The 12,038-nt window shown below is 48.6% G+C and overlaps 1 protein-coding gene and 1 long non-coding RNA gene across 7 annotated transcripts in view; one reads left to right on the top strand and one right to left on the bottom strand.

Moving 5' to 3' along the window:
* The window catches only part of AGPAT4 (1-acylglycerol-3-phosphate O-acyltransferase 4), a 140,601-nt gene that overhangs the window by 8,282 nt on the left and 120,281 nt on the right, over positions 1 to 12,038 (bottom strand). For all 4 annotated transcript variants that reach the window (XM_009242417.4, XM_024247915.3, XM_009242418.4 and 1 more), the window contains 3 exon segments: positions 10,933 to 11,035; positions 8,278 to 8,353; positions 1,163 to 1,361 (listed from right to left, as the gene is read on the bottom strand). In XM_009242417.4, the coding sequence (XP_009240692.1) occupies positions 1,163 to 1,361; positions 8,278 to 8,353; positions 10,933 to 11,035 (378 nt within the window).
* On the top strand, positions 1,357 to 10,806 carry LOC134761603 (uncharacterized). 3 transcript variants are annotated; one of them, XR_010140514.1, is made up of 3 exons: positions 1,357 to 2,346; positions 2,807 to 3,139; positions 3,494 to 10,806. It is a non-coding gene; the product is annotated as an uncharacterized LOC134761603 (long non-coding RNA). The 3 variants fall into 3 exon arrangements; XR_010140512.1 differs by having other exon boundaries at positions 1,357 to 2,200; XR_010140513.1 differs by having other exon boundaries at positions 1,357 to 3,139.

Here is a 12,038-nt window from a genome sequence, read left to right on the forward strand (position 1 = left end):
ACATCATCTTCATCTTTCAAAAGACTATATAGTAGGGTCTATTTGAGGAACAGGAGCCAGCTTGTCTACTGCACCCATATGCTGTAGAATTGGTTGGCTCAGTCAGAATGAATGAGATAGGTTTATGTGCTGTGACCTGTTTTGGTGGTTATGATTCATTAGGTGAAAAGGCGAGTTGAAGAAACTCCACTGATATGAATTTATACATGCACATATGCTTGAGACTGGAACAACCATGTCCATCAAATTGTCATTAACGATTATCTGGGAAGTAGGCTCAATGGGAATTTTCTCCTGACACACTTTCCATTTTCTGCGCTTGTATATTGCTTGGGCCTTTTATAGTGAGCATACCGCATCTTTGTGTTTGACAGAAAATAACTGAGTCCTGTCCATTTGGAAGAAGCACGTGATCTCTGTGTGCTTGGACAATGTGCCATCTCTCCCGGGCTCTCCAAAGCCTCAGAGAGGATGCCAGGCTTGGGGAGACAGGGCCTTTCACAAGGAAACCCCGAAGTCTTCCTTGGCTCTAGGAAGCACGGGCCTGCTGTTCATAGGGCAGGAAGCAGACACGACAGGCTGCCCCACCACAGAGGCAAGGAGCAGGGTGCACAGAGGCTTGCTGCCAAGAAGCAGCAGTAGCCCGAGAATACTGGTCACCTGGAGCCGGCGCAGATCCGTGAAAAGCTCTGTCACCGAGCGTCTCCACTCAGTGTCATCCACCTGCAGCAAAGGAGAAGCCACAGACGCCCCCAGAGGAAGGCAGGGAGCTGCCCATCCGTCCCCGCCAGGCTCCAGCACAGGGCTTTCTTCAGAAGCAGGAAATTATGCCAATGAGCAGAGCTGTCTGCGGAGGACAGGGAGGGAGCACTCCCAGCTGTCAGGGAGTGAAGTGGCAGCTGCATCACCACCCAACAAGGAACGTGTGGAATCCAGCCCCGGGTGGGAGGCTGGACCGTCCAGGCTGCGGAGTGGGTCCCAGGCCTGGTATTCAAGGGCCTCGTACTCATCCTGAAGTCTAATTTTTCCCTGTGATTGCAAGCTGAGCCTGCTCCTCATCCACAGCACAACTCCCTACACAGATGGTCTTGGTCCCAGCCCTGATGCCACCTCTCCCAGGGCGGTGCTGTCAGCACCCACCAGCCCCTTGCCGTCCACTCACCCACGAAGAAGACGAGGATGAAGCTGGCCAGCGTCAGGGAAGACCCGCTCCTGATCATGCTGACCAGGAACTGGAAGAAAGGGTAGAGCACCAGCGAGGCCCAAAACAGCCAGTTCACGAGGGTCCAGGGCCGCCGGGGGGGCACCATGGGCGTCTCTGGGAAGGTGCCCGTCCTGTAGTACTCCTCCTGAAAGGCATCCTGGGGAACAGGAAAGAGAACCCTCAGACGCCACACAGGGCTCGGTGGCAGGTCCCTCCCGAGGCCCCGCTTCCAAGGGAATCACAGAGATACACAGGTGCCACTGGGGCTCAGCAGAACTGGGGTCTGCTGCTCCTTCCAGAAAGCACTTTGTAGGCAGCTGCTGTCTTCTCAAAGCTGCATCTGGCGGCCCCTCCCACAGGGACACTGGGAGTGGCAGGGCCGCTGCAGCTGTCACATGAGCCCTGGCGCCAGGCCAGCCTGGGCGAGGATCCACCCTCTGTAGGCAGGCACCTGCATCCCTGAGCCCAGGCCCCAGTCTGTCTAATGGGGCAGCAGTGCCTTCCACGATAGGTCGGTGGGAGAATGGAGTGGATGCTGGGCCGAAGCTGCCCACAGGGGACAGTCCGTGGAGACGTGGCCCGCAGTCAGGAGGAGCTCGCCGCACAGCCCAGCCCGGCACATACCCTGCCTTCCCGGCCTCCACAGCCAGTTCACCTCGGCTCCTGTGGGGCAGCCCACCCACACCTACCACCCTGTTTGCCACTGGAGGGCTCTGAGGGCCGTGATTCAAGGCATCATGAATCATGACAAAGGGCTTGAGGGCTGCTGGGTGTGGCTCTCAGAGGTGACAGCACACTCAGGACTGGGTGTCCAGGGTGACTCTTCTAAGTGATTGTTAGACCCTGTGAAAGGTAAACAGGCTCATGTCCTTCCACTAAGCAGATTCTTAGTGGGAACCATGTACTCATCCACATCCACCCACAAGGTGTGTGTGTCACCGAGCAGCTTGCAGAGCAGTTACTCCAGAGCCTCATGGCGCTCCTTGCAGTCCCTAGGTGAGAACAGGGGACTCACGGCTCCACATACGCAAAAGAACACGGTGGCTCTTCCCTGGGTGTCTCATGTCACGGAGCTCCAGCTCAGGGACTGGAGCTCAGCCACAAGGAGCTGCTGGACACAAGGGAGGGACCCAGGAACCCAGGTCAGCAGGAGTGCTCAAGCGGCTGGGAGCTGAGCTGAGCCAGGACCTGGGGGGGAACAAGGGGCTGTAGCACCAGGATGCCCGCTGGCCCGTCTAAGGGCAGGTCCTGGCCGTGAGGAGGGGCCAGGGCAGGAGCTGCCTCCAGAGAGCAGAGCTGAGCCAGGCAGCCACCGGGAATTGCCCAGGTTGTATGGCGGGCAGCTGCCTCAGCTATTGTAAAAGCTGCACGTGGCCGATAGCATGCACGCCACACAAAAATGGGTGTGGGTCACGGTGAGGCCCAGTTTGTGTCCCGTGAACTAGCCTAGTAATGTCCCAGTTCTCTAAGGAGTCGAATTTTCTGGAAAATGAGCTTCCATATAATTGGAACTTATACTACCTTAAATGCTGAATATTTTCCTTTAACAACTTGAGATAGAAAAGTCTAAAGTATCTCATACTTTTCTTCTTTTTCATTCAGGGTGTACTGAATCATAGGCTTTCTTGGCCTCTCAGAGTCACTTTTAATAACAGTCCACACACTAATTAGGCCATTTTGGAAGGAGAACCCCCAACTCCTTCCCTGGGCAGTTCAGGTGCCTCTGCTCTGTCCTCCACCCCCTGCAGCCCATTAACAAGCCTGGTCCAAAGTGTCACTTGTCACGTGACTCTGCTGTTGGACATCAGCCAAGGGAAGCCATGGGGCTCTCAGGGGAAGTCACATCATCAAGCAGTTGAAGAACAATCGAAGTGTGGGCCAAGCACTCCCACCCTCAACCAGTGACAGCGATCAGATGGTGGAGGAGACAAGGAGGTGAGCACTGTGACAGTCAGCAGCACAGGCAATGCCCAGAGAGGTGGCACCCGACTCTGCCAGGGAAGCAGCAGCATTCGCCCGCCCACCAGAACGGGGTGGTTTTCTTATCCCAGGTTGGGGCCACAGAGCACCTGATAACTAGACAAGGGGGGTGATATTTTTGTGCCTTGTTTAAAAAAAAAAAAAACAGCCTTCTTAAGGTGTCATTTACATGCCATAGAACTCACCCATTTTAAAAAATGGGCAAATGTGGCTTTTGAATTTATTTTCCTTAACAGTCTTTATAGTGCTTTTTTATAGTAATATCACAAAGGGGAACTCACCATGGTGCCTTTTCTGTCTTGTTTCCAGAAAGACATTTGCTAGGCCAAGATTTTTTTATTTGCACCTCTAGCAAGAAGAAAAAAGCACTCCCTTTTCTAGGAGCTGCCCAACTCAGAACTTCCCATTCACTTTATTTTATTTTTAAATTTTTTGAGACAGAGTCTCACTCTGTCACTCAGGCTGGAGTGCAATGGCACGATCTCCTCTCACTGCAACCTCCGCCTCCCGGGTTCAAGCGATTCTTCCACCTCAGCCTGCTGACTACCTGGGATTACAGGCACCTGTCATCATGCCCAACTAATTTTTATAGAGATGGGGTTTTACCATGTTGGCCAGGCTGGTCTTAAACCCCTGACCTCAGGTGATCCTCCCGCCTCAGCCTCCCAAAGTGTTGGGATTACAGGTGTGAGCCACTGCGCCCAGCCCCATTCACTTTAAAGTTTTCTTTGTCTGTGGTTTAAAACACTAAATCTCACCCCCTCCCCTCACTTATGGCCCGTAACATTGCCGCAGGACGTCCCACCGACTGTCGGGGAGAGAACAGCACCGCCAGCTCTGGCCAGACTCCAGGCTCTGGCAGCAGAATGTCCACAGCCGATCTTGGTTGTGGACCCATTTTGTAATAAAATTTGCCCCACAGGGAAAGGACACGTGTTTTTTGTTTCTGTGTGTTACTGTGTGGCATAGTATAAAGTTGGAACTGGGAAATGTAGTTATTGAACGAAGGAGAGTTGGTTTGTTTCCAGAAAGAAGCATCAACCTACAAGCCGAGAGGAGGACGAGATCCTACCGAGAGGCGGCAGATCCCCGGACAAACACCCGCTGCAGCCCACAACAAAGGCACTAGGGAGGAAGCGTGTGAAGGAGATGTCCACACAGCACATCCGCTCAGCTTTCCCAGGCACTCAGCTCAGCAAAGAAATTGTGTCTTAGGGCCCGGGAGAAGAAAGGAGGGAGAAAAGGACGGGAGGAAGAACAGGAAAGAACAAAGAATAGAAGAGAAAGTTGGGGAACAGAAAGGAAGAAGTGGCTCCTCTTAGTCAGCAAGCCTGGGCGGGGAGAGGCTCCGTGAGAAGCACCCGCAAGCCTTGGCCTCAGCCCACAGACATCACCCGAGTGCACGGCCAGGACTTGCAAAGGACTTACCATGGGGGCCAAGCCTTGAGGCTCCCTGCTGCCCTTCTAAGGAGCAACGCCCTTATGCTTTAAGTGAAAAAACAATTGCCAGTCCCCAAAATGGTTCTTGTCCTTGAAGGCCAGAGCAGGAGAGCACAGTGTTTCCCACGGGCCACCATGCCTGCACCCCGAACTCTGCACCCCACCCAGAGCTGCTCCCGACCTTGGCCTCCACAAGACGGCTCTGAATGTAGCTTTCTTTCACTTATTTCTCCTTAGAGACAGGGTCTTGTTCTGTTGCCCAGGCTGGAGTGCAGTGGTGCAATCATAGCTCACAGTAACCTTGAACTTCCAGGCTCAAGCAATCCTCCCACTTCAGCTTCCCCAGTAGCTGGGACTACAGGTGTGTACCACTAGGTGCAGCTAATTTGTAAAAATTTTCTGTAGAGAGGGATTCCCATTATGTTGCCCAGACTGGTCTCAAACCCCTGGCCTCAAGTGATCCTCCAGCCTCAGCCTCCCAAAGCACTTACTCCCAAAGGGATTACTGGCATGAACCACTGTGCCCAGCCTCACGTATTTCTTAATTTGCACCATTAATGGCCAACTTATAGTCCCTTCTGCAAATGTCAAATTACAACCTGAAGAAGTACTTTAAGTTAGAAATGAAAAGTTAGAATCTGTTCACCCCATACAATTAAGAAACCATGATGGCTATCGTGACCTCCTGGAAAAAAGGGGGCTCTGAGGTTGTAGGTTCAGCCTCAGAGCGAGTTCATTTGGGAACTGCTTTTGTCCACAGAAGATCACACAAGGACATGAATGGTTTCTCAAAGCCTTCCAACAACATGAGTCCCAAATGCTGACGAGCAAGAAATATTGTGCATTTTTCATAAAGCTAAATTAGGTCAACTCAAAGGATGGCCCTGTTTTCAGAGACGATGCCTTTCCCATATTAAAGAGTATAACTGTGTCAGTGGTAGATGGCGAGTTTCTCTTTATTTATGTCCATGCTTGGAAAGACCAGAATGTTGGCACACCTCTGTTGGCTGCCTGCCATCCCCTCCCATTTTGCAGAAACTTTACTTGTCCATGAAATTGAAAAGTCAGAGAACTACTGCCCTAAAATCCCAAGGTCAAAATCAACAGAATTGTCTTTTGACATACACCACACTTCTGACTGCAAGGGTAATCATTAAAATGAAATCCCACTTTGACAAGCTTGGTCGGGCACCCATATTTGGGGCATGTAAAGCTTTAGATCTAGGCTGCTAGCAAAATAGGCTGATACAGAAAGGAATTGTCCCTTGACGTCTATTCACCACTCTGCTTGGAGAGACCATGTCCCACTTCCACTCGCTGGTCAGCGATCTTCTCGGAAGGGCAAAGGGCCAGCCTCCCAGGCCTGCTCACAGACACATACTGCTTAGAGAACTCGGTGTTGCCCCAGCCCTGCACGGACAGAGAAAGGGCCTGGGCTCCAGCACCTGGCTTTAATCAGTGAGCTGGAAAACTGGGTAAAGCACTTCATCCTTCGGACCTGAATTTCCTCATCAGTAGTGTAAGAGCTTTGGAGTAGATGATCATTTTGAGAACCCTACCACGTTGAACACTGTCATTTAAATGTGAACATAGTTTAGAGGAAAACACCCTAAGAGACTTTTAACAAGAAGGAGATGTGCCTCTTAGCTTGGTTTACACGATGACCACGTTCTGCCTGAATACAGGAGAGGAAGGGCCCGTTGAGAAAAATCTCCTTTGCCTTGATGGGCTTGAGGGCCCACGTTTGTTGTAGATTTGTTTGTGTGGCTCTTTACAAAAGAGGCTCATTTTCTAACCCTTTCCTTAGCAAACTCTGCTTTCGGCTAAAAGTAACATTTTAGGCTGGGCACAGTGGCTCACGCCTGTAATCCCAGCACTTTGGGAGGCCGAGAAGGGCAGATCACAAGACCTCATGAGATCGAGACAATCCTGGCTAACATGGTGAAACCCCATCTCTACCAAACATACAAAAAATCGGCCGGGCGTGGTGGTGGATGCCTGTAGTCCCAGCTACTCGGGAGGCTGAGGCAGGAGACTGGCGTGAACCCGGGAGGCGGAGCTTGCAGTGAGCTGAGATCAGGCCATTGCACTCCAGCCTGGACGACAGAGCGAGACTCTGTCTCAAAAAAAAAAAAGTAACATTTTATATGCTGCCTCAATGATTAGACCAGAAAACAGAGCAAGAAAAATACTGCCTCATGCATGAAAACAGAAGGGGGGAATTCATATGGTTTTGTGTTTCTCTGTCAGGGCACATATGTGCATCAGCGCAGAACCTTGATAACTTAGAATCTTGTTGTTAAAAAGCTTCAGGCCTCAGACCATCTCCATCAAAGCCATCTGCATCAGAAGCAGTTTGCTAGAAGTACACATTTCTAGGTTCCACCTCTAACCTGCAGAGACAGAATCACTGGGGTTCGGGCCCGGGAATCTGCACAACTCATGCTCTAATGACAAGGTAAATGAGTCCATACATACAATTTGTAATTTGTGTATTTGTGAGGGGAGACCAGAGAGCTATGCCCATAACCCACATAGGAAAGAGGCCCACATGCCAGCTCTGTGCAGTGATGGTATAAAGGCATCATCAGGGAAAAAAGGTATCAGGATCTTGATTCCAAAAACTGAGCAAACTTATAAGAGCTTCTCTACTAAATGTGATGGCAAGTCTTTTGGACTGAAATTTGCCTAAAGGAGGCAAATTTAGCTTATCCATCACACTAGAGTCTGTTAAGAGTCTTGTGGACTAAAATCCTAACACATTCCCAAGTGTAGGTAGGGTTAAAGTTCTTATTCAGCGGCAGAGGACATCCTGCAAAGCTCTGGGTAATTCTCTCCTTTGAGGAACAGAGAAAAAGAGAACCCATGTCAGCCAGCCTGCATTTATGGAATTTGGGGAAAAGGTCATCAGAATCCTATAGAATATATCTGATTCTAGGGAATGGCTTGTTTGGGTTGGAAACATATGGTGAATCAGAAATAACTGTTTACTGGTTAATGAGACCTGGTCATAAAAATGCTTTTCTCACCAAGTGGAAGCTAAGCTTCACTCCTTCATAAAATCCAGTAGTTACGAGACTCCCCTCCTTGCATACGCCTTTGGAGGAGAGAAACCAATGAAAGCAAAGGCCTTGCTCAGAGAAAGGACAGAACAAGTAGGCGGACGCTGGGGAACTGAACCACAGACAGGAACAGGACAGGGGGCACCACAGCAGGTTCGAACCCAGCCAAGACCAAGGTGGACCCTTGTAGGGCTTTATCCTGCTTATTCTGGAGATGCTTTGAGATCAGATTGACAACCAAATTGTTGATCCAGAAGCAATCAAGACCATGTCCATTGCTGCGGAGAACATCCACCCCACAAGCACATCCTGCCTTAGGACCAGAGGCAGGAAAATACGAGCAGGGGCGATTGGGGCCATTACTTCTTTCTTGGTCCACTACACCTAGAGAATAGCTTCACTGTGTGTGTGTGAACCCTCCTTAAAAAATATTTTGTCATGTTCTTTATTGCCAAGAGAGGGTCAGCTCCAGACTCATTAATAACTGGCTCTGTGAGATCTCGCCCACCGGAGAAAGGCCTGCTACCACACAGCCACACGGCGCATCCACAGCTGCAATGTGAAGGGACCCCTGGCACCCAGTGCACTGACCTTCTCCTGGTAGAGCTTGTGCAGCCAGGCCGAGCACTTGTCATCATCTTCAGGGATGTCTTCCAGTGGGATCCTCCTGCAAAGGCAGAGAGCAGCTAGCAGGGAGGAGGTGATGCCCACCCCCAACATACACTTTCCAGTAATGGTGCTGCCATTTTTTGTTTTTATCTGGGTCGCCTAAATAATGTGGAAGTGAAGAGAGTAATGCAAGTGATAGAAAGAAGGAGCGTTCCACATCCACACTGGAGAAACACAGGCCAAAATGCAATTATGACCCACGAAGGAATAATCCAGGGTCCAATTAAATGGCACAGACAGATGCTGTCAGAACAGGGGACACTTGCCTCATTCCATCTTCCCTCCCACCTCACAAAAAGGCCCCCAAAACCTGATATTTGCCTCTTCCAAAGAGGACAACACTGCCTCAGTTTCCACATGAGACAATCCAATATACACAGAATCAATGCATTGGAGACAATATCCTAGTAATTTCTTCTTAGCCAAGTAACCGACTTACTGGTAATGGCAGATTATCTCCCATCAAATGATTCCTCTGGCCTCTTGGTTAGCCTTGAGGCAGACTTTCTGCAAAGGTTTTGACAAGTCAGTGATGTGGATGGTGGGGAATTAAAGTTCTCCCAGATGGAAGTAGCCAGGGCATCTACCCCAGGCTCCATGGCTCGGACGGGGTCCTGAGTCACTGTGCACCAGCAATAGCTCAGAGACTTGGGTGGCTCTGGGGACTGGTGCTGGCAAGGGCTTGCCACTCGATCATTTGCAAAGAGCCCATACTGAATATGGGGAGAAGTCACTCTGCCACCTTTGCCGTTCCTATTTGTTCTCAGGTTGTTGGCTCTTGTGATTTCAAGGGACGTTCATTTATACTCAATTTTGTCCATGTCAAAAGTCTGCATCTGGCTTGATTTCCCAGGTCATTTCACTCCCTACTATGGCCTAAGAATATCTTAGTAAGAAGATTTTGGAGCTTATCTATCACACTAGAGTCTGTTAAGAGAATAAAGGATGGGATTCCATCTTATAACAGATTATAATGAGCCACTTCCTTTTCAAGGCAGTATTGTACAGAGGTAAGTTTTTCACATAATTAGAACTTACCCCATAAGCTCCTCCAGAAATATTCTTTCACCTTTTCTGTTCCTACGCACACTGTACTTCTCTGAATCCTCTACTTCTTTGCTCTTTGACCTACTCTGCTTTGGAAATGAGATCTCTCAAGTCTGCCTAGTATTTCTTTATTTGGATAGTGGGAATGTAGTAAGTTCTGCCCTTTTCAGCAACTTGACATTATCGCCCTTGATGTTTCAGTGCTTTGTACTGATGTATGTTCAGAAAAATGCCTCAATCATTTTTAATGGGCAGCTACAACAAAAAGATGTGTGTTGAATAGCATCAATGCTAACCTTCCTCTGGGGACAAGAAGGTGATCTGGCTTCGGTGAGTGAACGTGCCAGTATCATTTTTGGGCTGATTCTCACATATGCTTTGGAGAGTTGCAGCTACCTGAGAGGTGAAATAGTCTTGTACACATCTTGGGGTTTTCCCAAATAACTGAGCCCAGCTGGCCATCGAGTGGAGCTCCTGCCAGCTGTCAGAGAACATGGGGAATAAAACCTCACTTTACTCCTAGGAGAAGGTCTAAAGATCTCCTTCAGGCAGGTGAGTGATTCTCCTGCCTTCATATGCCACAGAACTGAGTCACAGGGCAGACTCTTCCCTGCACCATCAGACAAGAAGTCAGTGATGATGACGATGCTGTCCTATTTTGATGGGAAAGCCAGAGTCGTTTTTAGATCAGAAGCTACTTAACTTTGGCCGCCAGTCCACCAAAATATCTCCCAGGAAAGCCTGGACATTTGGTGTGGGGTGGGAATGTAGGGCCCCTGGATTTTCTTGGTGCTGTGTTGTAATGTGGCTTCTGTAAGGTCTTGAATCAGAAGGTTATATGCCCCTGGATTAGTTCTCCGTTAGCGGGCATTTCAGATTCTCTTGATTAGCATTCAGAGAAGATGACTCACAGCACAATAAACCAATGTGATCCCTGACCCCTGGGTTTTAATGCGTGAACTGCCATTGTGTTTACTATCTGCAGCACCTTCCAATTCTGTTTCCCACTGATTTTGGTGACATGCTGGAGGTGTTCAGCCCTCATTCTATAAGCAGGCAAAGAGAACTAGTTTGACTAATACGTTCTGGAAGTGTCTTCAATAAAATCATTAATAGCCTGGAACATAACACATAAGCGAGACACTGCAAAAGAGTTTTGCATTTGTGTCTAGACGGCCTTATATAAATACACATCTGTGTGTATTCCATACAGCAGACCCATCGCCCAAGAAAAGGGTCAATAACATATTCTCTTCACACCAACACCAAAATAATTATAAAATATGGCCTTCCATTTGTTCAGCCGAAGCTCTTTGATATGAAAGAGCTGGTTACAGAGGATCCGGAAGGAGCTGGGATGGAAGGAGACTTCAGCAGATCATTCACAATAGCAGGATGTGTCAAGTTCAACGCAAAACAGACTGCCAAGAAGACAGTGTGACCCAGGGATCCCTGGAAGATAGGTCATTTGTGATGTGTTTACTTTGAAATGGGCACTGTCTTTTCTGGAAAGGAAACAATTGTACTTACCTAACGTACAAATCTGCATGGTATTTCTTTCCGTTTAGGACTCCCAGCAGTGTTGGATTTTCATTATTTCTGAAATTGAGTGTACAGTCATATACAGCTGAAACTATAAAAAATAAAACAAATACAAAGCAGTATATAGCGTGTGAACCCAATTTTGTTCTGTAGATACACACATTGGAAGACAATAATCAAATGGCTAACTGCTTATCTAGAAATGGTGTGGTCAGATTTCTTTTTTTTCTATATGGTCCACATGTTCCACACTGAATGTGTATTATCTTTTGTAATCATAAAATCCCACTAGAACTTAGTAATAGAAAACAGGGTCATTGCTGAAGCCAGATCACTTTTTCTTTCCTTTCTTTTTGTTTATTTTTGGAGATGGAGTCTCACTCTGTCACCCAGGAGTGCAGTGGTGCAATCTCGGCTCACTACAATCTCTGCCTCCCGGCTTCAAACAATTCTCCTGCCTCAGCCTCCCAAGTAGCTGGGGTTACAGACACCCACCACCATGCCCAGCTAATTTTTGTATTTTTAGTAGAGACAGGGATTCACCATGTTGGTCAGACTGGTCTTGAACTCCTGACCTCAAGTGCTCTGCCCGCCTCAGCCTCCCAAAGTGCTGGGATTACAGGTGTGAGCCACTGTGCCCAGCCCAGATCACTCTTAAAGCAATACTGCAAAGTCAGGTCTAGAGGTACTACAACGATGATTTGTAACTTTCTAATGTGCCCAGCCTATCATTTCAGTCAAGAAACACCGAAATTTGAACAAGTGTGGATGGTAAGAAAAATTATTCCAAAGGAAACTAAGGATGTGTCTCAGTTACAGCAGCATAACCATTCTATGAGCATTATTTTCCCCTAGAAAAAGAAGATAGCTACAAATTATCCTAGGAGAAGATACTGATGAGAAACTCCTTAAGGAATTGGACTGTAGTCAGTTGAAGCTTCTTGGATCAAAGGATGAAAGAATATAGGAAGGAACGAGTGAGGGAACAGAGGAGATAAAATGCACAGTGGAAACTGGCCACTTGCTGAAATGTAAGAGCACCAGACGGTAGGAGGAACGGGTGGGAACCCCAGCGGCTGCCACCTTTTCCCACC

This window comes from Pongo abelii, chromosome 5, assembly GCF_028885655.2.
Source record: "Pongo abelii isolate AG06213 chromosome 5, NHGRI_mPonAbe1-v2.0_pri, whole genome shotgun sequence".
Classification (NCBI taxonomy): domain Eukaryota; kingdom Metazoa; phylum Chordata; class Mammalia; order Primates; family Hominidae; genus Pongo; species Pongo abelii.